This window comes from Bacillus rossius, chromosome 15 (assembly GCF_032445375.1).
Source record: "Bacillus rossius redtenbacheri isolate Brsri chromosome 15, Brsri_v3, whole genome shotgun sequence".
Classification (NCBI taxonomy): Eukaryota; Metazoa; Arthropoda; class Insecta; order Phasmatodea; family Bacillidae; genus Bacillus; species Bacillus rossius.
In genome coordinates, this window is record NC_086342.1 from 17,992,014 (window position 1) to 18,019,848 (window position 27,835).

Consider the following 27,835-nt stretch of genomic DNA (forward strand, 5'->3'; position numbering starts at 1 on the left):
TACATGTTACTTTTCTTTTTTTCATTTAAATAAATAGTTATTTAATGAGTCCCGTCTTCCCCTTTTGTTGTCTATTCTAAAACTTCCACAAAGCAAGACTAAAATTGTAAATGTATGTACTACTTCGCTAAAGATGCCGCGCAGATATCACAAATATAATAAAGGAAAACAAATGGGAACTTGTTTAAAAGATGTTTTTATGTATACTGGTACACTTCTAAATGCAAGCATGTTATTATGTTATTACACGTATAGAGTTAGTTTGTGTTTGGGATGCTTCGCCATCAAAGAGAACGTGACCTGGCGAGAGCCCGGGCGTCGTCACGTCTGCGCGTCGGGCGAGTGTACCCGCAGTGGCGCGTACTCCTCGCCGGGGTGCTGCGGGGGTTGGTAGCAGTGCGGCAGCACGTTGCTGGGGAGCGGCTGGCCGGCCTGCAGGAAGTGCGGCGGCGGCGGCGGGGGCCCCAGCAGGGGGGACAGCACCGGGGGCTGGTGGGGCTGCAGGTAGCCGGCGGGCAGAAGGGCCGGGGCGTTGAGTCCTGGCTGGCCGTGGTGCGGGTAGTTGAAGAACCTGCGCACCGTCCACACGGCCAGGCTTGCATCTTGTCCGTTTACCAGCAAATAGATACATAAATCCTGTCTTCCGACTTTATGGCTCATTGAAAGTGCTGCGTCGATAATGGCTGGCCACTTAAACACCAAAATAAGTTTGTTTATCATTCATTAACTTTAAGTTTTAAGGGCTCCGCCTACCCGGGCACACAGACGGTGCGCAGAGCTTCAGGAAAATCAACGCGATTTCAAAACTACTCAATATATCCTAGTGGGGTCTGCTTACGAAAAGCATTTAAGAGTTCGCTGAGGGCCCAAAAGTACTTTTGATTTCGGATTAAGTTTTTAAACTGTATTTTTAGAAGAGTTAAAATGGCTAAAACGTGTGTTTTCAGAGTAATTGATGTAAAACAACCGGTACAGATTCTTGAAAGCACTTAAGGGACTTGCATTACACATTTATCTTCATTTCCCTGCTATATAATGTCACGGTCACCGCTCAAATTTCACAGTTATCCTGTGACGACGAGAAGACTGCGCGCCAGTTCAGAGCCTTGCGCTTAGAGGCTATACCGCTCTAGAAATACCAGTGAGCGTCACGCTTATCATCCCGCCTCACTAACACACATACACCTCTGACGAGGCGGGCCCCTTAACATAATATCTTGGACATACACCATCGCTGGTTTACGTGGCTGTCATGATGAAAAAAAACCTCAGGAATTGACAACTTAAATACAGCAAAACCCCTTATTTGCACTTTTCATGGGGACAAAGTAAAAAAGTGTAAAAAGCGGGAAAGTGTAAATAAAGGGAAAAGTATAAAAAGGAGTACAGTTTACCTTATTTAGAATTTTTTTCCTTTTGTTTAATAGCACATACTACAATGCAGGTACAAACACACTAACAACAAATTTTACTTTAGTATTTAATCCATTATTAATTTACCACATTTGACAAAAATAAAAAAAAAGAATGAAAGCCAAAATGTTTTTCTGATTACTTCCTAAAAATAAATTTGAAATTTTCTTCTGCTTGCTTTTTTGGCTGTTCAAGATTATTTGCCTCTCCAAATTATAAATACAGTTGCAACCGGCAGGGTTTATAACAAATACGGGCTACATACACATTGCTCACAGTAAAAATTTTTTTAAGAAAAGGCCGCAAATTGTTGAATATTTACCGTCAATAGCGCGCCAAACGCGGAGAAAGGTCATTGTACTCGGTCAGCTGCTGTAACGACGCGGCGGCGCATGCGCACTCTATGCTCCGCCCAGACTCATGACGCCATCAGCCGCCAACCAATAGATGCGAGCCTAGCGGAAAAAAATATAAGCTCCACCTCCCGTGTACCAATTTTATCCAGTTCTAATACCAGTTTATTGGTATACGCACCAGTTTTCTCGCTGCCGTGACATGTTCAAGTTTACGTTTATCATGATGTCTTGATACCAATAATTAATTATTTACGATCCCCAGATATAAATGGTTAGTTTAAAAAATATGGCGTCAACTGTACAACACTTCCCAAATTATAAAAGACGTATAAAACAGTTACCAAGACACCGCTCATTTTATCTCGTGAAGTTTATGTCTCGTACCAGTATTTCGGCTAAGTTGTGACATAAATACAGTATCAGAACTTACAAGCAGCCATGTTTGTACATTCATGAGTTTACGTTTTTCCCTCGTGCATTTTAGATTGTCTCCTGCTATAATTACTCGTACTTTTACACGCCTAGGCTTAAATTATTACATGTTTAGAAATAAAAGCAACTTTTCATGTTATAAAATATGTATATTTTGCTATTTAAAATGTTCATTGCCTACTAGCTCCACGGTATTTTCTGGTTGTTTATGGTTGTTACGTGACGTAAATAGCGGGATTGATTCGATTTTTGAGACGTAATTCGCGGGAAAGTATTGTATTGGACTATATGGGAACCAAACGGGACCTGAAGAATATAGTGCAAATAACGGGAAAACGTAAATAACGGTAACGTAAATAAGGGGTTTCGCTGTATACATAAACACACTGAGAAATAGCTGTTATCTTTTGTTTTAAAATGCAGAGAGAAAGTTGCAGCTGTGTTTTTACTACGACAACCACCAGTAACCAGCAACGACATAATGTCCAAGATGTTATGTTTAATCAATCTTTCCTTTTGCGATAATCATTCAAAGGACCTATGATAGATAGCCTTTCCCGAGATGTCGTCTTGGCTTTTCAAATTTCTGCTCTGTCTACTTGAGGTGATCTGTTTATGTGTGAATTGGGCATTACTCATGTGGAGTTGTAAGTAAACATATTTGCAATGAAATTGTAATGGTGTGCATGGCTGTTACACCTGTTTCCGGTACGTTTTGCGCTGAAACCTGATTGTGGCTCAGTGAGCGATTCCTGTATGACACAGTTAAACCCAAGCCCTTGGTCTGTGAGTGTGTTTGGCACCTGGTCGGTGGTTGAATATTCTCTAAGATTGAAGCACATATGCCCGTGCTCAGGGTATATGTATAGAGCCCGAAGCACAGTTTTTTAAACTCTCCGCGCCTCTCGGGTCGTGCGCTCTAAGCGACCAGTCACAGTGACTGAGAGGATATGTCAACTATTGAAAGACCCAGGCGGCTAGACTTGAAGGTGGTTACAACTGCTTGCTAACTAGTCCAGCTGGCCGCCAATGATGCAGTTTGTGTGATTCTGGCTGCCACGACTTGGTCGCCTTGTGTGCAGGAGCTGTCAGACTCTGAGTGGCACCGGGTCATCATCAATTGTGAACTAGGCGTCGGGAACAAAAGCTACGAGTCGCCTGCTGAAGTGGGGATCCACGAGGGAGTATGCTCGGCGTGACGGCAAGGGTTAAATGTCAGAGTTGGGTCGCTGGTTGGAATCCCGCACCAGCGAGTATGTACTGAGCGAGCGGTCTAAAGGATGTGGTTGGAGAACCAGACACTTGTGGAAGCACATCCTTGCAGACACCCCACGGAAGACCCAGCAAGTGACATAACAACTGCAGGGAGTTGGACTTTCCCCGTGGTGTACTCGGTACCACCTGTGGACTGGCTCGCTGAGTCAGTTCCTGGAGCCTAGCGAGTTGGCATCAGCAAGGAGACGGCGCTGCGAGGATCAGATGCACCCGGAGGTTCCAATACAGGGGCTGCCAACCTTAAGGTGTCAACAACGGAGGAGTCAGGAGAAATATAAGCTCCGGAGTCGACGCCGCTGGAGCAACCAGCAAGGCCCGGCGGCAGGGTCTTTTAAGGCGAGTGACAAAGCTATTTTATGTGCCGTACCACTCGGCGGCAAGATTCATCGAAGAGTCAATGTTCCATGACAACGGGAACGAAAACTTTCAACAAAATTATTCGATAAAATTGAAGCAGCGCCTAGCACAGACATGTGCTTAGGCGGCCATCTTGAGTAGACTGTCTTTTGTTTTCTTCAGTGTCTGGAGCACAGCTTGCTATGAGAAATTCTTCCGCAACGCAGCACACACAAGCAAGAAAAATAGCCCAAATATACTTAGATATGTCCAAGCTCAAACAACAACAAATGTCAAGATATACACAATATAAAGTTACCGAACAGTCAAGTTCACAATAAAGTAGCCGACACTTCATAGTGTTTAGCATGAACTCAGTAAAAGCCTTTCAACAAGTAATTTTCTTGGTCACCCTAGCAGAAGTAACATTACTTTATGATACAACTGTTTGGTTAGCACGTACAGTCCTGCGGTTTTAAGTAACCAATCTATCCATCGAGTCATTCGTTGGTGGATGCTATACTCACAGGGCAAATAATAATTTATTAATTGGTTCACTCGCCAAGCAAGTTTCAGAATTGTAGTTCCGTCTTATGAATTTGAAACGAAACGTAAACTCATAACTTAGCTAGTGCCTCTATTATAGTGTTTGGTAACTATGTATTTGTTATTAATTGTTGTCTATTATTTGTTTTCTGGCTGTGTCAAAGGTAAACACAGCTGGTTTTGAACATGCTTTAGGATGATGTGATGAATTATTTTCAAGTTCTGGTTTGAATTATATATTGTCTTAGTAATAATCTTGGAAACCGATACTTGTGTTAGCTACGGTGTATCTACCCATGTGTCCTGGAAGTGTTATGACATCCTGATTAGAGTTACCAGTTACCTATATTGTATTCTTTGATGACCTGATTAGGAATTGGGTAGGGGTTAGAGCCTTATTAATATTAAAAAGATATACAAGCTTTATTTTAGTATTATTCAGTTCTGTATATTCTGTAATCTTTCACCAATCAATCTACTTACATTCAAAATTGTTTTGATTGATTTGGATATTTGTTGACCTTGACTGTGCTGCTCATGTTTTTATCTTGCTCAGTATTTACAGTGACTGTCAGTCTTCAATACAGTAGAGTATTTCACGTTTTATATTTATGTATCACATATCCACATGTGTATTAATTCTTGTCATAGAGCAGGTAATTAAACCAATTACATTTTATTTTAAGTTTAAAAATAATTATTTTGTTATCCAACTAGTTGTATATATCAAAGTAGAGAGGTTTTTTTTTTGTGTACTTTTAAATCCTAATGATAGATTGCTTGTTACAAATACGTGCTTTGTTGCAGAAAACAAATCAGAACCTCTGATAAGTGGTGGCTTGAGTTGCGGACATCAGAGACAGCTAGTAGATCAAAACTTTTATTGGCTATTATAAGATTATAAGATTGATTATAATAAGATTGATTGATAATGAATTGTTTAATAAATATTTTATTCAAAAAACTGGTTGAGTACCTATTGAATTATTCAAATTCAACATTTTTGAATACTTTCAAACCTTTATTTCACCTCGCCAGTTTTTTACACACAGTGCAGTATGTTTTACGTTCGTGTTGATCAGGGGCGCAACAACTAAACTTCCAGGGGGGGGGGGGGGGGTTAATATGTCTTTTTATAAAGAATCATCGATTCCCCCCCCCCTACTGAATCCGTGTGGTCCGGGGGACCTCCCCCGGGAAAATTTGTATTTCAAGGTGGAAAATGGTGTTATTTAAGCAGTTTTATCATCTAAAAATTGATAACACAGCACTTTCTTCGCCCCGGTTTGCCCCCACTTCAAGGTTTCAGAGAGGGGGCAAAATACCCTTGCCCCCTCCCCCTGTTGTTGCGCCCCTGGTGTTGATAGTCGACCACAAGCGGGTTACACCCACCATAACCTGTCGCCAACGAAAATGGGTCGAGGCGCCATCACGCCCATGGAACTGTAGTACTGCTGCGCCAGAACCTCGAGGTCATTGGTGTACTTCCTTTTCCACTTGGTGCGTCGGTTCTGGAACCAGATCTTGATCTGCAGACAACGAAAACGCTTTTAGTTTGTTGGTTACGTGATACAGCTTCATGGTAGGGAAATGAATGTAATTTTGCACTCTTGTAAAGAACCCATGAGAAATATGAACTGGCCCCCTGATTTACAAACAGGCATTACCCAGAGTGCCAGTTATGAGCGTAAAAAAAAAATTGAGGGACTGGAAAAAAAAAAGTTTTTTAATGTTTGGTAATGATTTTTGATTTTCAAAAATACATGTCAAACCCTACAACTTAGAGCACAACAGAAGGATATAAAGAAGAAGAAAAGATAAAAAGCCTATGTCTATGAAAAACTATAGTATTTAATTACATAATGTGTTGTTTTTAAACTGATGATAAATAAGCTTGAATTTGTAAAATAGTCTTTTGTTCCCCCCCCCCCCCCTTTTTCACCCTCTTTTTTTTATTTTTTCCAATAAAAAAAAGGGGGGGGGGGGAAGCTAAAGGTTACCTGCCCAGAGAGCTAGCTACATGAAATTAGGGCCTGAAAGTGAAGGTTGTGAAACGGTCAAATTCTGGAAAGTCAGGGAATTTTGAATTGGTCAGGAAAAGCCATGTAAATTCACCAGCGATTAGTAAATTGAGGAGGAAATGTCATGCTCCAGTCTGTCATCACCCAGACTATGAAACCATTTTTTTGTTTAGAGCGTATGCAAGTTTCTGTTTGAATTTTCAGTTCGGTTTTATAACTCTAGGCGAGATATGTTAATGGTGTAAGCTGGATCCTCCTCAATTATTGACTCTTTGTGGTGTATGTTTTATTGTAAATGTAAATTCTACCCGTGCTGTGGTTTTGAAGCATAATATATACTTTTTGACGTGACGTCTAATAAATCCATGAACGCCGGCTGCACGCACGAAAAAGGATTACTCGTTGTCCCGTTACGCTCATTGTACGCTTGCGCCGCATCTATCTCTCATCCACTCGATTGGAACAACCATCGATTTGACTTTTTCGAGGCACATTAAACTTGAAACACTCCCATTCGTTTCCTACTTTTCCTATCATCGTCCTATCCTTAACAGAATAACACAGATTGGAAGAAGTTAAATAGCAAACATGTATAAAAGTTATAGTTAAAATAATCTGTTCGTCAAAGTAATAAACATATTTGAATTAATGAGAGCAAATAAAAGTAAATTTATCAATTAAATTGTAGATTTAATTTCACTCCTTTGTATCCATACAAAATAGTGATAATTCAATAAAAATGATTCAATTTTATTCATAAAAGTATGCAATCATTTCATCAATGTTTTGTTATGACGTCACGTTAAACTATCGTCCGTAAACCGACTTTACAGACAACCAATTTTTTTTTAAATTAATATTTCGTAACCTTGAAATGCAATCTCTTTGGTTGTCATTTTTACGTTTCCGTGCATTATGAGAAGCAGTAGAGACAGTGAAATATTTCGGGAGATTCGTGGCCCGTTTCAGAGCCATCGTGGTAACGGGCCTTGTCTCGGCAGTGCTCAGCTCTTCCGTCTACGTCGCTCCGTGCAACCAACGGAAGCCAAGTAATTTTTGCTGCGGTCGTAGCTATGTTCGCTTATACTCTCTGTCGTTTCAAGTTTTAAGAATGTCGAAGTGTTCTGTTGTAAGTTTGCCGTTTATATATGTAATATGTGCACCTTGAATTCTGCCCGTGCTGTGATACCGAAGCATAATATACTTTATAAATAAATTAACGTTTATAGTAACCTTGATGTAGCTACAATCTCATTGGTTGCCGTGTGTTACGTGTCCGTGCTTTGTGGAAGCAGCAGACGCGACGATGGAATGTTCTGGGGTGTCATTGTGGAAACTGGTTTAAGGGCCCCGCCTACCTGGGCACACATACGGTGTGCAGAGCTTCAGGAAAAACCACGCGATTTCAAAACTACTCAAGATATCCGAGTGGGGCCTATTTACGAATAGCATTTAAGAGTTCGCTGAGGGCCGAAAAGTACTTTTAATTTCGGATTAAGTTTTTAAACTGTATTTTTAGATGCGTTAAAATGCCTAAAACGCGTGTTTTCAGAGTAATTTTTAGGCATAAAACAATCAGTACAGATTCTTGAAAGCACTTAAGGGGCTTGCATAGCACCTTTATCTTCATTTCTCCGCCATATAATGTTACGGTCACCGCTCAAATTTCACAGTTATCCTGTGACGACGAGACGAATGCGCGCCAGTTCAGACACTTGCGCTTAGAGGCTATACCGCGCTGGAAGCACCAGCGAGCGTCGCGCTTATCATCCCGCCTCACTAACACACATACACCCCTGACGAAGCGGGCCCCTTAAAGCGAGGAGGGGTTGCTTACCCTGTATAGAGCACCCTTGCAGCTAATTAGCCGCAAACGCCCTTCTCACCATCTCTGCGAGGGGTGGTGGTGGTGGTGTTAGCGCTGGCGCCAGCCAGTCCGGAAGTTGCAGGTCGCGTGGCGGGCCTTTCGTCTCTTTTTAATTGGCTGGGAGGGATAAACGGTTCCAGTTCCATCCGCTTGGAGCGCTGCTGGAACCCGACACCGCGCGGATGGCGCCTATCCGGCCGATAAATTTTTGCCGAGTGACAGCTCATCTGCCACCCCGACCGCAGCGAACGTAAACGGAAGAAAGCAACGTTTTCTCCTTCCCCACCCCCTACCGTCTTTCCCCCCCCCCCCCCCCCCTCTCTCTCCCCCGTCACCTAAATTAACTTTAAACCCTTAGCACATCTCCTTAATAGCCCCAGGCATGGAGAAACCTCTCAAAACAACAGCATCCGAAAATTTGAACCGATCGTTTTGATTTTTAACAGTTGCGAAGCCAAGCGTCTCGATCACCTTACGCGACTGCTTGAATAAACAACTGTATACATAGTTATAAAAAAGTGTGTTTGAGGCAAAAAAAAATTGTTTGTGCATGGCAAAACAAATATTTACTTGATGTAAAAAAAATCCTTGGCTCGCTATATTCAAATTTCATGTGTAACAAAATTTATTGCCGAGTTGACAAACATGTCGGGTCAACCAAATGTTTCCTGCGGCAGAATATTTGTTTGTTTACGGCCAAATGTATACATATTTGTTTGAATCAACCATATGTATAATTGGCCGTACACAAACAAATATTTTTTTCGCGGCAAATGAACATTACTCTCAAAGTATCACACGATGGAAGTTTCCTTGGAAGGTCTTCTATGGCAGCAGATATGGGTGGTTCGGTGGAAGAATCAGCAGAGCGCTGGTCGTTTTCATGGAAATTTTTGTAATAAGCCGTGTTCGAATTTCTGTGGAAGGTTTAGGTTGAAGTTTTATTCAATCAAAATGAAGTGTTAGTGTGCCCCTAGTGTAGCTATATCCATTAGACGCCTGCAAGCTTACGACAATAGTTCACGGTGAAACAAGGCTTGAATCAAGCTTTATTTGAAGCTTGTGTGTTCGCTTGATTCAAGGTAACATTTACACATGAAAAGCTTGCAGCAATATCGCCACGGCAAAGCCTGCAAGCTTGCGCGGCAATGGTTCGTGGTTGAAATAAGTGTCGAGTCGAGCTTGCACGGGAAGTCTACATGCTGGGTTGGGGGATGGGAGGAGTGTGTCTGTGTCTCCCGGGGGCTGCACCTGGGCAGGGGCCTAGCCCGGCGGGCGGGGGGGGGGAGGTAGGGGTTCAAACACCCCCCCCCCCCCCTTAGCTCCAAATCTTTAATTAATTTCTTATTCATCACTCAAACAACTTTCATATTAAAATTGGTAAAAATTTTACCATTACAATATTTAAATTTAAGTACCGAAAACTGCTAAAATAGCACTATTTTACACCTTAAAATCCAAATTTTCCCGGGGGAGGACCCCCCGAACCCCCCGCTTTGATACGGGGAGGGGGTGGTCGGCATGCTTCTTAACACCCCCCCCCCCCCCCCATTACACAAATCCTGGCTACGCCACTGCACCTGGGTCTCCGTGAGCTTGAGGCTCCTGGAGAGCTGCAGCCGCTTGGCCACGGACAGGTACTTGTTGCGCTCGAACTCCGCCTCCAGCGACTTGATCTGCGCCGCGGTGAAGGCGGTGCGGGGCCGCTTCCTGCGCTCGTCGGCGTCCGCTGCAACACGCATTCCGCCGTCAAGACGCGAGGGCCATTTTGTTGATTTGCCCACACCAACATGGCGGACTTTTGTTTACAATTGCATCAGCTGTCCCAGCCTGCTTTTTTTACTGACGACTGTAGCCAAGCTGTTCGGAAGAAAGTCAGATCAAAATATTTCTGATTTAACATGTTTATAGGGCTTACGTATTAAAAGTCCAAAACGAATCTTCTTGGTTGACATTTTTCTCAAACTTAACCTCAAAAACAGGCACACCGACACATTTGTAAACAAACTGCCGCCATATTGGTACGTGTAGTAGGCCTACACTGGAATCCCCAGCCCCTTTTGGGTTCACCTCCCCCTCGGCAAGAATCGCACCTTAATACTCAATCTGTATATTTTCCTAATCTCTGGAGAAGATAAGGCCCCAAGGGCGCCGTCAGGTATTACAGTATTGGTGGATCATATCCTATGTATAGTTACTCGCTCCTCACTGACTCTGTAACGCCAAAGAGATATGTGTACCTTGGAGTCAAGTATATCATGAAGCAAAAATATTAGCCTACTCCATATATCTGTGTATAAATTAGGAAATTAAAGTGTAACAATAGAGTAACATTTGTAATACAGCTACATAAGCGAAACATGCCTTAATTATTAAATTAAAGTGCTGGTTATATACATAATTTTGCAATGGGTGCCTTAGTTACCTTATGAATTATGAATAATTATGACTATAATTACTAAAAAGGCTTATATTTCAGAAAATTAAGCTCTAAACAAAAAATGGTGAAACTTTTGACATTTTATTGGAAAACTAAATTTGCGTCACTGGGGATATTTTGATGATATTTTGAATTTTGTACTTATACCCTTTCGAAAAACTTTGTTTTTACTTTTTAAATATACTTAAATCTTTGAAGTTTATTATTTTATTTAAAAAAAAAGTGGTGTTTTTGTTTTTTTATGTGTAATATATGCTTGTCTGCCCGGTATATTTTGGCAGATTTATTTTTTTGTAGTTATGCCCTTTTTAATTTTTATATTATATTCTTATTATGTGGTCACTTAATTTCTTGCTGCTAAAAGTATCTATTAATAGCATAGATTAAAGTTTTGGGTTATGTTAATCATTTTTCAACGGCGCCTTTAGGCGCCTTACATTCTCCCAGTTTAAAATATACATACATGTAACAATTATTTTCAAATAAATGATAAAAAAAATAGGGTTTCCAGAAGTAACTTAAGGAATCGCAATGTAACACTGTAAATAATTAACTAAATGTAAAAACGAATGGTTTAAAGCAGATTTCAGGTTTTCAAAGCCATTGTAAAATAAACAATATTGGCTCTGGTGGTAAACCTGCGTTGGAGTGGTATAGTATAGGTATTAATGTTTCGCACTGAACTGAAACAAGCATCATCAGTTGCAAGGGCGTAGCCATGGTCAGACTTTATATAAAATGTATGCACTGAGGTTAAAGGTCAAGGCCTAAGTTCAAATGTTAAGGTCATCCAAGATGGCCGCCGTGACGTCATCGGTGATGTAGGTTCCGAGGCAGAAGCCGCCATCACACACCACGCACAGGCACCATAGCGCGCCTCGGAGCCCCATTCAAGTACTGCTTGTGACTTGTGTTGTCCCTTAGTGGGAGCGTGCAGCGCCTACCTGTATGCAGTGCTTACGCAATTACCGCATCATTAGAGACCTGCAAAATTCGCGGATTCATTCGGTGATAGGCTAGAATTCAAACACATATAACGCTTAGATGATTTTGCGATTGGCTTACTGTTCATCTGGACGAATCTCAACCAGTTAGAAACCCTCAACCAAAGAAGGATCGAATCACAGACATACCAGCTGAGACGACTTACAAGTCGGCAGCCAACGAACTTGCGTTATTTGCCCGAGTGTACAGGGGTATGTGCAGTCTATCCTGAAGGCCATCGAAACCGCGAATTTTGCGGGTCTCTACGCATCATGTATGTTTTCCTTGTTATATTCCCACCTGTGCTGTGCCTATCCTAAAATTTATTATACTGTTGGTAGGCATGTAAAAAACTAATAAGTAATATCGAGATTTCTAAAAAAAAAAAAAAAAAAACTGGCAATACCATCGACAAAACTTAAGTTTCAGGATGGCTTGAAACTTAATTTTTCAGACCTTCCGGGGTAGGTCTCCAAACTCCCATTTTCATTGGGAGCGATCCCAGTGAATATATATGTATGTATGTATGTATGTATGTATGTATGTGTGTGTATGTATATATATATATATATACATACATATATATATATATATATATATATATATATATATATATATATATATATAAAGGATCCGCAAAGTTTGTCAGATAAACGGCGGGCGCCGTCTGTAATGATCTCATTCACGACAAAAACGTAAAGTCCCGTAAAAGAAAAACACATTTGTCAAGAATACGCGTAAATTCAATTTTAGTTTTGGCAGTAACACAAACGAATAGCATCTATCTCTGGAAAATGAAAAAATAATAATAATTTTAACACGGTGAATGTGTAGCATATCTCGTGGTATTTTGAACTTTATTTTGTCCAGTTAAACCTCGCGCTGAGAACATCTGGACATGTTCGTCCTTATTGACCCGAACAGCGCTCGAGAATTTATTTCGGCGTCGCGGTCCCAGCCAGATACCTACATCTTCCGCCCGGCGCTTCGTATACAGCGTGTGCCATAACTAGAGACCTGTAAAATTCGCGGATTCATTTCGCGATAGGATAGAGTCCAAATACTTTTGACATTATTTTGCTTCAGTGATTGGGCCACAGTTCATCTGAAGGACTCTGGGCCAATGGAAAATATTTAACAGAACAATTAGCGAATCACGATCATTCCAGTCAACAGGTGTTACGAGTCGGTAACCAATCAGCAGATGTAATTTGCACGAGTGCATAGAGGATCATGGAGTCTTATCCTTTAGGGATTTGAAATCGCGAATTTTGCAGGTCTCTAGCCATAACTCAACGTCAACCCGAGAACAGTTAATGTGGTAAATTATGGCTCTGAACTAAAAAAAAAATAATAATTAATATAGTGTTTTCGTTTTCTACTATTGATAACATTTTAAAATAAAATCAAACATGCTGTACTTTCGGCGGGAAAATATATTTTTTTTACCCGACTTATGCGTTAACGATTTTTTAATCGTGTAGCTTTAACTAATCACACAGCCCAAAAAAATTGTTAAAGTTGTACTTTAATTAGCCATATTTTCAAATAACTTGCTAACTTATCAAATTATTTTTTGTTTCAGTATGACTAGTCAAATACGCCCGATTAGAATGTTGCATAGATAATCCAAATAAATATTTTTTTCTATAAGTATACGAAATTTAATGTTTTCTATAGTACGGTTATTTAATATTGCGTAGGAAAAAAATTAGTCACGGTAAATAATAATTTGGCACAGGAAGGTGATTTGAAAACTTTTCACAAAATTGCGTATAACTATTAGTTTTTTGGAATCAGCACTGTAACTTACTCGCCTTTCAACTATTCTCGGCTTGACGTTGAATTATGGGGACACGCCGTATACGTCGCGCTTCGTTATTGTCGCGTTTAGATTTAATGGCTAACTGCTCGCGACGTAGTTGCTTTCTGGCTTAGCGCCTCTTCTAAACCACCATCACCCCCTTTCCCACCAGTTTTTATTATCTCCTGAATCTTCTCGTGGGCGGATATTCAGAAATACCGCAGAACTAATTCTCCCTGTCCCCTTAAATACACGGAGAGGGGTAGAGTGAGAAGGGGGGAGGTAAAAAAGTGGCTATGATACTCAGTTAGCTCGCCGCGTTTGATTCAATTCGGAGATAATTGGCCGTTCGTCATTTTTTTTTTTTTCAAGGAAGAAGAAGGAGAGAAAAAAAATACAAGTCGGGCCTGCGAGCTAGGACCAGCTATTTATAACACAAAACTGTCCCGAGGCGCGTGAATTAAGACACGCGGCGGAGTCGCGCTACCAAAGATAATAAATTTCCCCACTCCCGCCTCGGTGATTTTTCAGCAGAGGGTGGGATCGCGGGTTGTAAAAATGACGTTAAGCCGTTTGGGAGCGCGGCATTTTGGCAGCCTTATGTCTCGAGGGTACAATCTCGAGGGGGCTAGTATTTCAAACTGTTTCACTGTTAGTATTTCGTGAATTGTACACATGATTTTAAATCAATCATATATAATATAAGCATATTTCATTGTATATAAAAGGTAGTTTTTTGCTTAAAAAAACCTTATTGTAAATGTTTTTAGGAACTAAAAGGAAAACTTCTATGTCAATCCTAGAACTTGTCGAAAAATTTGCCATGCTTTATTACGTCATTTCTTCGTGGCGTTACTTCGGTTCGAAGAGCTGCTATTATAGATTCATCAAAATATTTTTTTGCATTTGTTGTTCTATCGCTAATTTTGTCACCAAATGTTCACCAAACAATAGAGCTGTATAATTGTTGCGTAAGCGATCACAATACTGTGGACAATTGCGATCCTTTTTAACGATATTTGATGGTGAAATTTGTAATGGAACATCAAATGCAAAAATGCAATCGTGGTAAATTTTGAGGTGAATGATAAAAAAAACTATAAAATATTTAAAGTAAAAAAAAAACTTACTATTAAACACTAGGTCAATATTTGAATGCCATCACCACATGACACATAAAAAAACTATTCCAAGTATGATTGATACATCATTCATAAGTGTACAACATAATTAAATTAATTAACATGAAATATAAGTGATTATATAAGATCCTTACGTTTGTGGTTGGTATTCTGATAAAAAAAAACATCATTCATTAAAATTCAGGTCAGATTTTATTTGCTTTATAAGGAAATCTAGTATTTCCTTTGGAAAATTATACGTATTAACACAAGATGGTTGATAGGTGTAAGTACATGACAAAGGAATAGGGATGCGGGTTTTTTTAAAGCTGTATTTTAATGAACGATGAAAGCTTGAGGTGTCCTAAACGGCGTGGTTGCGTGTCTCTCAATGGCGATTTGTCCAAGCGAAAGTTGTGTCTCACGAAGTTGTGATTCCTCTTGATTACCCATGACTAGAGTCCCGGAAATTTCGCGGATTCCTCTGGCCTCAGGATAGAATTCAAAGTTATCGGTGTGCTCGACCCATGTTTACTTTCCCATTGGTCGATTTCTTAGCGAGAACAGTTTTATACTTGTTAATTGGCACTACCTGATTCGCTTACTTCTCTCCTAGCTGGTCATCGTTGGCTCACGGTCGTAGAGGGGCGTGTCCAGATAACTGCGGTCCAATCACGAACACAGTGCGACACAGTGTGGAGGTTTGCATTCTAGCTTGCGACTAAATGAATGCGCGAAAATTCCGTGGCTCTACCGTTGACGCCTAAGGAATACGTTGTTTTGCGACGGCGAAGCGAGATCTTCGACCGAGCGGAAAGCAACAAGAGGGTGCATGCGAAAGGGGGTTGTGGGGGAGGGGGGGGGGGGGGGGGCGGGGGGAGAGTGTAAAAGCAAGGCGATGTTTCAGCGGAAGGATTTAACGGCGTCGCTCCCACTTATGCGGTGCTTTAAAAATAAAGTCCGCCGGCCCGAACGACGCGAGGGTAAAATGGGGTTAGCGCGCGTTCGGGGACAGTTCACGAGCCCTATTTCGGTAACTCCTCTCCTTCCTTCTTCCCTTCCCCCCCCCCCCCCCCATCTTCCTTTTTTCCCAACCCCTTCCCCGTCATCTTCCAGCACCGCGAGACTCATATATTACTAACAAAATACTCCCGGCGACATCGCACTCATTAAAAATGTTTATAAATATTTACAGTGGTGCGTGACGTGAGGGAAAAAAAAGGAGGGGGTGGGGGGCGTTCACACCGATTCGCGCCGCTGCATGGGAAGCCTTGCGATTCACACACCCCCGGTCAGTCCCTCCCCGAACGTAATTCACACACCCCCGATCAGCCCCTCGTACGTTTCGCCGCTCGGTCGTGCATCTTTAGCGGTCTGAATTATTTAAATAAAAAAGAAACTAAATTAAGTTTTTTTTATATATTATATCACGTCTAACTTGTAGAAAAGTGCACTCACGCCTCGGCTGCAAAATGCTGCGGTTACAGTGAATGCGTGTTCCGACGTAAAGAGGTTTGCAACGAGTTCGTCTGGACAATCAGACAATGCGAATGAAATGAGAGTGTTTATACTGCCTGCAACCGCCTCTGCAGAGACTACGAGAACGAACACGTCAGAACTAGTTGGTCGTTCGAACCAGTTTGATTTTTTTTTTTTTTTTCGCATTTCGTTGTGACGTCCACGTGCGTGTTGTAGGTTAACCAATCGGTAGGGGCATGCAGATTTCGCGAAAAGATTCCGAGACTAGCTAAAAGTTAAAACACTGTAGCATTGTCGGTGTTTCGTGATTGGGTGAGTTTATTTCGCATGCATGTCGATTGTTACAACACCAATGATAGTAATTCAGTGCGGAATCAAACGCGTCCTGAGTGGCTCCGTCAAATAAGGCAACGACTTCTCTCGCACACAGCTTCCAGTCACAAGGAATAAACCGCTGGTGCTGGTATACCGTGTAGCAAACTAATAGGCGTTCAGATTTATTCGCGAAAAATGCCTGTCCCTACCAATAGGTCACAACAATGGATGTGGAAAAATTAATTAGTCTTGTATTTGAAAACAAGTGTTTGTGTAAGAAAAACATACCAAAACAGAGCCCTTTCTCAGCGGAAGTAGGATATAATTGCTGGAGAAATGGGCACAAGTAGTAAGTATCATTTTTATTATATTTTGTGTTGTTCTAATAGGTTCAAGTTTATCTTTTTTTTTACCGTGAAACTTTAATTTAAGCTTTACGATTTTTTTTTACTTCTGTATTTCTTAGAATATACTGCACTGAACCATATTAAAAGTTTTCAATACTTATTAATAATATAAATATCTACTTTAATTTTGGACTTTCAAGGGGAAAAAAACGCATCGCCTATGGGTTAAAACGTTGCGTGCACTGAAACCACTATGTTCTGACGAACAAATCTGAGCTTAATTCTGACGAATTCAATTTCGTCAGACCACATATCCACTGTATCATGATCAAGTGTCTAGTATTTGAGTTTTCCTACTTTTCTTTCTTCTCTAGTTGTAGGTGCTGACTGGCAGCGGAGTGAGTGGCCAGTTTAGCCACTCAAGACCCAGGGTGCGAGCGCCCCTGGTCATAAATCCAACAATGGATACGAAATACGAAAGCGGACCACGCGTCCAAGTTCCCAACTCCGCGCGTGGTAGACTCTCTCGGGTCGTTACCACAACGACGAAATACCACAACGCCGAACGTACAATAACGCCGAATACCATAACGCCGAATGCCAAATTGACCGCAACGCCGACAGCTAGAAAACTGCTGTGTATTACAACGCCGAAATACAGTAACGCCGAAAAATGTTGCTGCGGGAAGGGGGGGCCACAGGAGCAAAATGAAAAACAACTGAATGAATTTGTATGTGTTTCTTAAATGTATCTTAACACCAAAATACCACAACCTAGCCTAACCTAGCCTAACCTAACCTAACCTTTGTGGCAGTCCTGCAATGACATTTTTCGGCGTTAATGTATTTCGGCGTTGTGGTAATTCGGCGTTGTGGCGCACAGCAGTTTTCTAGCTCTCGGCGGTGTAGGCAATTTGGCATTCGGCGTTATGGTTTTCGGCGTTATGGTTTTCGGCGTTATTGTACGTTCGGCGTTGTGGTGCGTCCCCGACTCTCTCTCTTCTGCTCTGGCCGACTCTTAATCCAGACCATCCTCTGTCGCCTGTATCTTCATACACTTTGTGCGTGCAAACTTACACCCCGCGTGAATGAGCCCAGGGTTTTCCCTGTGCCTATGCAGGTTTTACCTGGGCCCAACCTAGCATAGTTTTAAGGTAGGGCTTCAATCATGGCACCAATTGCCAAAGCACACAATAAATGCGACCCTCTCCCATCATGTCGAAAGTTGTAGAGAATATTTTTAGGTTTTGCAATAAAAAAAGGAATGGATTTAATAGTGATTTTATGAATAATTTTTAATTTCTACCTCCTTTTTTCTTTTTTTCAACCCTTTGCAGTAATGGTTCGGCTTATCAAAAATTGTTTCATACAAATACAAACGATTTGAACGAATTTTATGGTGTGTTTTTCCACCCCTTGCAGTTATGGTTGGTCGTATCAAAACGGTTTTTAGACCAAAGTTTTTTGGCATTTTAATAAAACTCCTTGTCGAAAATCGGGTCCAAAGCAGGGGTTTAATTAATTTTTTTAAATACTTTTTTCGCTTTTATCGGAGCCCTTTCATTATATAGTTTAAAACATCGTTCTGCGAATCTCATGATTTGATAGTCGATGTAGCTGCTCCGGCAGCGAATTCTAGTGGCGGGTCCGGAAAATTCATGTGATTCGCGTCCAGGAATGTAGTTAAAACCACTGTTTGCGTATATTTATTAAGTTTAGCTTTTTAAAAATAATTCTACGTTAAATTTCGTGCTCATAATTTCGTATTTTAAGTGTATTTGCAACATGAGAACACATGAATTTGCTCGTTACTGAGGTTAGAAGTGTAACATCTGGAATACTCGCTCACATTTTTGACGTGATAACGTCTTATAAATCTATGAACGCCGGCTGCACGCACGAAAAAGCATGACTCATTGTCACGTTCCGCCTGAGCCGAGCGTGAAGAACCGGCCAACCACCGTGCGAGAAAATCTTCTGTAATATCAATCAGGTTAAGGCGGGCTTTTTAACTAATTGTTCCTTTTTTTATATGTAAACAATTTATTTAAATTAAATTTGCAAAAACTGTAAATAATGTTTGAAAATTAAAAAGTATGCAATTTGTCATCAATGTTTTCTTATGACGTTATCACGTAAAATTTATCGTCCGTAAACCGACTTTATAGACAACCCCCCCTTTTTTTTTTGTTGTTTTTGTTTTATGTTCGTACCGCCAGGAAAACGGTTCTCGTACACAACACCTACACGGTAGTAATTCTAGTGCACGTACCGATGCCTGGTACGTTTGGCAACACCGCTGCGATCGCGGCGCAGGTATTTATACATCGCGCTCTTCCGCCCAATTAGCGGTGAACGCGAGTATGTTTTGGTAAGAGAGCAAAGGATGGTGAGGGGGGGGGGGGGATATGCGCGATGAGCCAGCTCTTAGGAACGACCGGCGAGTCGTGAAAATTATCGCCGGACGTAAATCAACACGCGCCCCGACGACGTTCGGACGCCGAAAAGGTATACGATTCACTTACCCCCGTGTTCGGTCCCGAACATGTCCGGAGTTCGCCGTTCGCTCGTGCATCTTCGCGGTCAGAATAAGAAGAAAAAAAATTGGTTGTCTATAAAGTCGGTTTACGGACGATAGTTTAACGTGAAAACGTCATAACAAAACATTGATGAAATGATTGCATACTTTTATGAATAAAATTGAATCATTTTTTATTGAATTATCACTATTTTGTATGGATACAAAGAAGGAGTGAAATTAAATCTACAATTTAATTGATACATTTACTTTTATTTGCACTCATTAATTAAAATATGTTTATTACTTTAAATAACAGATTATGTTAACTATAACTTTTATACATGTTTGCTATTTAACTTCTTCCAATCTGTGTTATTCTGTTAAGGATAGGACGATGATGGGAAAAGTAGGAAACGAATGGGAGTGTTTCAAGTTTAATGTGCCTCGAAAAAGTCAAATCGATGGTTGTTACAATCGAGTGGAAGAGAGATATATGCGGCGCAAGCGTACAATGAGCGTAACGGGACACAGCGTAACGGGACAATGTGCGTTACAGGACACTTTTTCGTACGTGTAGCCGGCGTTCATCGATTTATTAGACGTTGTCACGTCAAAATGCAACGCAAGCTTTGGCCAATTTTCAACCGCTTGTGTTTCGACTTGTGTTTCTACATTCCATATTTTAAGTAAAGATAGATGCGGCGCAAGCGTACAATGAGCGTAACGGGACAATGTGCGTAACGGGACACTTTAGTGCGTGCAGCCGGCGTTCATCGATTTATTAGACTTTGTCACGTCAAAAACTTGTGAGGGAGTCTTTCAGTACTCGCCAGGGATGTGTGACATCTAACCTCTTGGTAACGTGTTCTTGCGTTGCAAATACACTTATAATACGAAACTCGGACACGAAATTTAACGAAGAGCTCGCAAGAATTAAATATAAAAACCCGATTCACTTAAAAATCACATGTTACAACACTAAGTAAGTATGTTTGTATATTTGTTTTTGCTTCGGCAGAAATCAGTCTGTAATAATTTCCTACAAATAAACCTTAATCTTATCGAGCTGATTCAACATGTAAGAAATAACAGTAAAATGTTCCGTCACGAAATTCTTTTCATTTTAATACCTATATGCAGGCTAACAATTATTTGTGTGTCTACGGATTGACGAACGCTGTGCTATCTCTACATTTCAAAGTTAACTAATGGTTGTAATGCCAGGATTCTAACATTCTAACTTTTTTGACGTGATAACGTCTTATAAATCGATGAATGCCGGCTGCACGCACGAAAAAGCATGACTCATTGTCACGTTCCGCCTGATCCGAGCGTTCAAAAACCGGCCAACCACCGTGCGAGAAAATCCTTTTAAAAGCAGCAATTTAAATTTTTTTATTTATTTGTCTAATTTCGTCATTTCAAATTAACAATTTATTGACGTTGATTTGATTTCAGTTTATTTCTATAGCTAATTGTTCGTGATTATATTTAAACAAATTATTTAAATTATATTTGCAAAAAAAACTGTAAATAATATTTGAAAATTAAAAAAGTATGCAATTTTTCATCAATGTTTTCTTATGACGTTTATCACGTAAAATTATCGTCCGTAAACCGACTTTACAGACAACCCCCTTTTTTAAGTTGTCATTTTTTATAAATTATTACAAATTACTAAAGGATAGTTGAACTACTATAAAGTTATATTATTTAATACCTATGCGCGGGGTAATTTCTGCGGTGTTCGCGAAAGCAGTATATACATATCTATGAATTACGCGGGTCCGTCATCTTTTCGAGATTTCCGAGTCTTCCACAGATGGCAGCACTGTGGTTACACACGTTTGTTCCATTCACGAAATAACTGAGAGCTAAGATGTTACACATAAAAATCACAATCGTGCGAGGTGTTATACACTTCCACGATTAAAGAGTATTTCTGTATGTCGCTGTACCTATCCCAATCAACCTTTCAGATTAGGTATACTAGACAATCACCTGTACGAGCGAAAAACCTCATTGAGGGAAAGAATGAAGTTTTACGAGACAACGTGAAAATGTAACATCAAAATGTTGAGTTCAAAAGATGCACGAAAGCCGGTTGATTCAGGCGTTTGACCAGGGGTATGTGAATGATGTGTTTTTCCTTCGGGCTCCGAGCAGAGACTCCTACATGTGTCTGCCGCGGCTGGCAGCGACAACGTGTCTCTCCTGAGTTACGACTGGGGCGCTGTTGCCATGTTGTGCTGCGCCGACGGTCTCGCGTGAGATGGCGTAGCCTACCCCAGTCGGGCACTCGTTTGTGTGAGGGGGGGCAGTGGCGTAGCCAGGATTCGTGTATGGGGGGTGTTAAGAAGCATGCCCCCCCCCCCCGTATTTAAGCGGGGGGTCCGGGGGTCCTCCCCTGGGAAAATTTGGATTTTAAGGTGTAAAATAGTGCTATTTGAGCAGTTTTCGGTACTTAAATTTAAATATTGTAATGGTAAAAATTTTATTAATTTTAATATGAAATTTGTTTGAGTGATGAATAAGAAATTAATTAAAGATTTGGTGCTAAGGGGGAGGGGGGGTTTGAACCCCTAACCCCCCCCCCTGGCTACGCCCCTGGAGAGGGGAATAATTACTGAGAAAGAGAGAGGGTGAAAAATATCTGTACAATTTACAAGACACCGGTTGCCGAGGTTTTTATAAGGTTAAAACTATGTAGTTCTAATTTTCTCGAATCAGAATCTCGCGATTCGAATCACAAATATTATTTCGAATACACGCACCTTGCCCAGATTGCCGCGAGCTTATATTCTATGTGGGAGGGGATGGTCACAACGTGTAGTGTATTGTATGTATGTTCCGTCAGACTGCATACCACGATCAATGACTTCATGTAACTCGATCACTCTTAGTTGCGTTTTCAATTCCTTGCACAAACTTTTCAATCCATAGTAAATAACCAAAACTGCATAAAACTTCGGGGGAAAAAACGTATATTTTGGACAACCATGATATCATTATCACAAATTAGATAGTGTGTGATCAGGCGCTGCCGCTAGAATGCGCTGCATAACGTGTCTCCTGTCATTCCATGGCCAATGATCTCTGAAAGTTGCAGACTTTGCCGCTAGATGGCAAGTAATGTTAAATACTATCCAAACAATTGTATTGTAATTTGGTTTGCTTGTAGCCGGCCAAACGCAGCGTGATCTGAATGTTCGCTTTTTCAACTTAGTAATTGCAATTACCAAGTGAAGTATAATTCCCTGGATCCTGTTGTCACAATATTCCTAATATGTTTGCACAGAATAAATGTTATATTATATGGCATATATATTCTAAAGGCAATTTAAGAGTTGAACAAGTACATCGGTTACGATTAGGCTCTTTTTTTGATCTGTGGTTGCACAGCCACAGAGCAGTTTTCAGATATTCTCGTCAACAGACAAAATTGTCTATGCTTTTGCCAATAACGCTCGTTAGGCAATGGCACGAGGCCTTCGCCAGTACAGCAACCGCTGTGCTCATGGGGGGCAGGGATGTTAGACGTACCAACTTGTTGGTACACATACCATTTTTCAGGGACTTGTACCATGTACCAAGTAGAAATTGTGCTGGTATGCAGAAATACCAACTTTGAACATCGACCAAGCCCATGCGCGATGCGCCATGAATTAACAATTAACATTAGGCATGGACGAATAATTCAAATAGTTGCGTTTTAATAATTCCATCTGTATACTATTAATAAAACGGCATTTTAAGAGAAATTTTTAAGTGATAATTTAATTGAAAGTATTCATACAAGGCATACGCGTGCGCAGGACTTTAGTATTGGTGGTGCCAGATTACTAGAGATTCATTTCATGATAGGCTGAAATTCAAAAATGTGTACAATTCTGCTGTTTTCTGATATTGGCTCGCAGTTTAACTGGAGCTCTCTGGGCCAATGAGAGAGACTATCGACCAAAGAAGCGTCGAATCACAAGCTACCCAGTGGAGACGACTCACAATTTAGTACCCAATGAACACGCGTGTTTACTTGAGAAATGAAAAGGATAATGGAGGCTATCCTAGAGGTCATTGAATCCACGAATTTTTCCGGTCCCTACAGATTACACAACAGCCCTGTCATTCACGGACCCCGAGCCTAAAGCGGGGGGTCCGGGGGTCCTCCCCCGGGAAAATTTGGATTTGAAAGCGCAAAATGGTGCTATTTAAGGTGTTTCCGAACAAAAACATTAAATACACAGATGTAAAAATTTTAACATTTTTTATGACAAATTATGGCTTTGAACATTATAATCACCAGAAAAACTACTAAACTATTTACAGTTTTAAGCTTTCTTGAGCCATAAAGTAAATTGCACAAATTGTTTGCACGGAATTCATGCTGGTGGCTTTGAAAAACCGTACTTATATGTTTTCTGAAGACGCCAAATAAATGCTAGAAAAAAATTCTCAAATGTTAAGTTTTAAAATCAACAAATGAAGAGAGTTTTTGTAACATACCTAAAATATGTAAATTATTAAAATAATAAAAATACACAAATAAGAGTGGGCAAAAGTTTTAACTTTTGTAATACAACAAAAATGTTTTGTCGGCGACTGCATATAAGTTATCGAGTAAGCCTATCCTTTTAACTAACTAAACTCTCTCTCTTTTTTTAAATAAACCCTGGCTGACGGTGGCTATTATTATGTGCGCCTGCCGAGTGGAGTGAACAGTGGACACCGAGTGCGCATTCTATGTAATACGAGGAGAACTATGAGAAGTATTTACATTTCAAAAGTTATGTAGCCGCGGCCCGCGTGTACAACACAAGTAATTGCACCTGGCTTGTTTCCGTGTGTATAGTTGGTTTGATTGATAATTGATATACTGATAGTGTTATGAGCACGTATCTGTAACTCGACACGATTGGAAAACATATTTTTTTTTTTTTGGAAATTATACGGTTTTTTGTAAGTATGTATTATTTCTACTTGTAAATAACAAAATAACGTTAACCCTAATGGTGGTGCCAAGGCACCTGTGGCACCTACCGTGCGCACGCCTATGAACAAGGTGCTAACGTTTTTATGGCCACCTTATAATTTCAGAAGCTAGTTCTCTATAAATTGATCACAGCGCCATGCCGCCATGCCGTATTGCCGTCATGGCGTCATCAAGTGTGTAACCTTTTATGTTTCCATAGATTATATCGTTTAAAGTAGTTTATATAAATATAATTATATATATAATCTATGAAACAAAATCTACAGGATCGTTGTCAGTGTAAGATCTTGGAGTGTACCAGTTTTTTTTTCCAGATACCAGCTTTTAGTGGCATCTGTACCAGGTCCGTTGAGCCACTGTCTAACATCCCTGATGGGGGGATAAAGATAAACTGTAATTGCCGAGACTGAGACCTAGTTGTTTAAATTAGTTATGGGCCCGTCCGCTAGATAGTAGCTTTCATAATATATTGCTGACATAACTACATTAATTTATTAGAAGTAATGTATAAGCTATTATCAGGCTAACAAACCAGTTAAAATTCACTCTTAGGTAGCCACTAATTTTGTGGTTTGTAAATATAATGAGTTTTTGCACTTCCTACTCTATTTATGACATGACGGTTTATTACAAAACAGCATGAAGTATTTTCGCATCGATTAAATTAGTCTTGCGCCGCCAAGGAGATAACTTAATATAACCAAAAAAAACGTATTAACTTTTGTATGAGAACCTCTATTCCGATTTTTTATTTGCTGGCAGTTGTGGGCCAGCCCAACAGATAGCGACACATGTCGCGTGAAACATGGTTTCGGTTTCCACTGTAATGGCCCGTCTACAATAGCAATGTCCTAAACTGTGTCCGAAGGACACTCGTCGCCGATTGGTCCACATGACCCTCTGACGTCATGCGTCAAGTGGGCGAAGGTCCGAACCTACCTGGTCCGAAGACATTCGTCAATTTGAACTTTTTGTCCCAACCTGTGTACTTCGGACACAGAAAAAGAACAGAACACACGATATTTGAATTTCCGGTTCCCGTTTGAAAACGTGGTGTTTTTTTTTTTTTTTAATGAAGGAAATGGAAGGTGTTGTAAGTCACTTATAACTTACATAACTTACATGAGTTCAATCTCAAACTACAAAGCATAAAAACAATTAAAAAAAACAATTAAAAAAACATTTGGCTTGGCACATTTACTGCGCTCTGGTGACAACTTTAGAAATCAATACATCCGGACATCGGACATCGCATTTGTGGACAGGGCAGTTTTCGGTGAGACAATGTGACGTCACTCACATTCGGATAAGGACACGGACCACGCACCGGTTCGGACTATTGTAGACGGGCTCTAAGGGCCGGTTGCACCAATAACTGTTCGGAATCCGAGATCATAAGATCTTAGTTTGAGTGTGATCTCAAGTCGAATCTGAGATCCAGTGTATATGTGTTGCACCAAAGTGAACTTACGAGTTCTGGCATTCGATCTCACGATCTAGGTTTAGGTTGGTAAAGATCGATTGTAAAATGAAAGCAAATTTTCTATTGGCTTCTGAATTCCGTCTAGTCACAGAGAATATTCTTTAGCATGTTTGAAGTTCTTGCTGTAAATGTTGGCATCGTGATATTTACATACAACATACAAGCCTATTTGTTCATTGATTACAAACATGTGGTCGGTTGTGAGTTGACTGGGGTACACATGACGATGGAAAAGAAAATTTCAGTACCTAAAACAAGTTTTTTCTCTGAAAAAGAAAAAATCATCCTTGTCGATTTGGTATAAGAAAGAATGGATATTTTAGAGTATAAGATAACTGGTGGCATGTTTTGTAAGCAGAAGGAAGAAGCTTGGCAAGAATTGGCATCATATTTTAAGAACATTATGATGATAATTAACATACTTCGGGCATACTTAAAAATATATCGGCCTCAATTTCCTGTAAACTATTGTAGCCCATTAAAATATCAATTGTAAACAAAGCAGTATCTATGCGAACACGACTACAAAACACAACAAACTAACGAAAAATACACAAGATCTCGGATCCAACTGCTCTGAACCATCAATTTCGGTGGTTCAAACAGTGGTTCACCTCAATCCTCTGTCAGAAGGTGAACTCGAATGGTGCAATCCGTTTGTGTGACAATCCTGGTTCATTACCTCGTTTGATCTCGGATCGACCAGCGATCTTCAATGGTGCAACCGGCCCTAAGAGTCGCACTTCTTTATTTCTCTCCTTGTTCTGTGGCTGTGCTGCACCGCGGTCACACGACACCACACGGAGCTATTCTCACCCGAGTGGCGCGCGCCGCGCGGTCAAGTGCCATATACCTCGTTTAGAGTAAAATTTCAATCCGGATTGAACCTGGAGTGGAGTGAACTCGGAGTGAATGTGTAACGAACATGGGCTGACGAAATGCGTTTATGGTAAATATCACAATCCAGATTGAAATGTAAACAAGATCGAAGTTGGAGTCAACATGGACTGAAAATGTTGTGGTGCGATGTTTTTCAATCATTTCGTCCAACAATCAACTCTACTTCCACACATTCCTCTGCTCTTTTTTTGCCATTTTCACAAATTATGCCTGAAATGCAACGAGACCAATAACAAACAATGCAATATGACGGCGGCTTGCTCGTGCGTGTTTTCTTTTCACTCCAGTCCGTGTTTAAAGTAAAATCTCAATCCGGATTCTTCAGTCCAGTCCACCTCCAAAAGTGGAGTGGATTATCTCACTTCACTCCAACTTCAGTCCACAACAAAGTGTTTTAAGTAAAATTTCAATCTAGATACCTAAATCCACTCCAAGTTGAATCCGGAATGAAATTTTAGTATAAACGCGGTAATAGATAAAGGTCAGTGCATTGTTATACTTTAAACAACAGGCGGAGAAACTCCAATTGCCGAGACAGGCCTAGTTTTTTCAAGTAGTTTCGAGCCCACTCGCTAGATAGTAGCTTTCATAATGTATTGCTAAAACAGCTACAGTGATTGTGAGAAGTAATGCATAAGCTATTATGATCAAAACAAACCAGTAAACAATCATTCACTCTATTTTGGAGCCACATATTACGTGGTGTGGCATAACAGAAATCTTTGCATCTCCTAATTATTCATATATTACATGATTTTTTTTATTACAAAACCAGATTAAGTGTTTTTCTTTTACGGGTTTATCCAACACATAGTCACATGTCGCGCGAAACGTGGTTTCAGTTTCCACCTTGGTGCATCATGGTCTGATGAGTGCGAACTGGCGATTTTTGTTCGAGCCACTTCATGCCATGTAGCTGCTTCTCCAAGTGATGGCGGGGTCAAGTTTCCACACCGAGTGGTTTATTTTAGAAGTGCAGGACAGAATATAAATCTGGGACGTAACTGTATAAGCATATTCTGACCGAGTTAAAAAAAAAAATTGTAACTTCGGTATCGAGCAAATTCATGCGTTCTCATGTCGCAATTAGACTTATAATGCGAAACTCGGGAATTAAATTTAACGTATAAATTCTTTTAAAAATGTTAAGTATCATAAATATACGGAAAGTATTCAGTTTAGGAGAAAACAGTAAAAATATTATC

The 27,835-nt window shown here is 40.4% G+C and overlaps 1 protein-coding gene across 1 annotated transcript; it reads right to left on the bottom strand.

Annotated features, from left to right (window-relative positions):
• Positions 1-321: 321 nt before the first annotated feature.
• Positions 322-19,283, bottom strand: LOC134539644 (homeobox protein MSX-2-like). Its single transcript, XM_063381831.1, has 4 exons — positions 19,262-19,283; positions 9,827-9,975; positions 5,751-5,887; positions 322-571 (listed from the first exon to the last, which is right to left on the bottom strand). The coding sequence occupies exons 1-4, from the start codon at positions 19,281-19,283 to the stop codon at positions 322-324; spliced, it is 558 nt and encodes a 185-aa protein (XP_063237901.1).
• Positions 19,284-27,835: the final 8,552 nt, after the last annotated feature.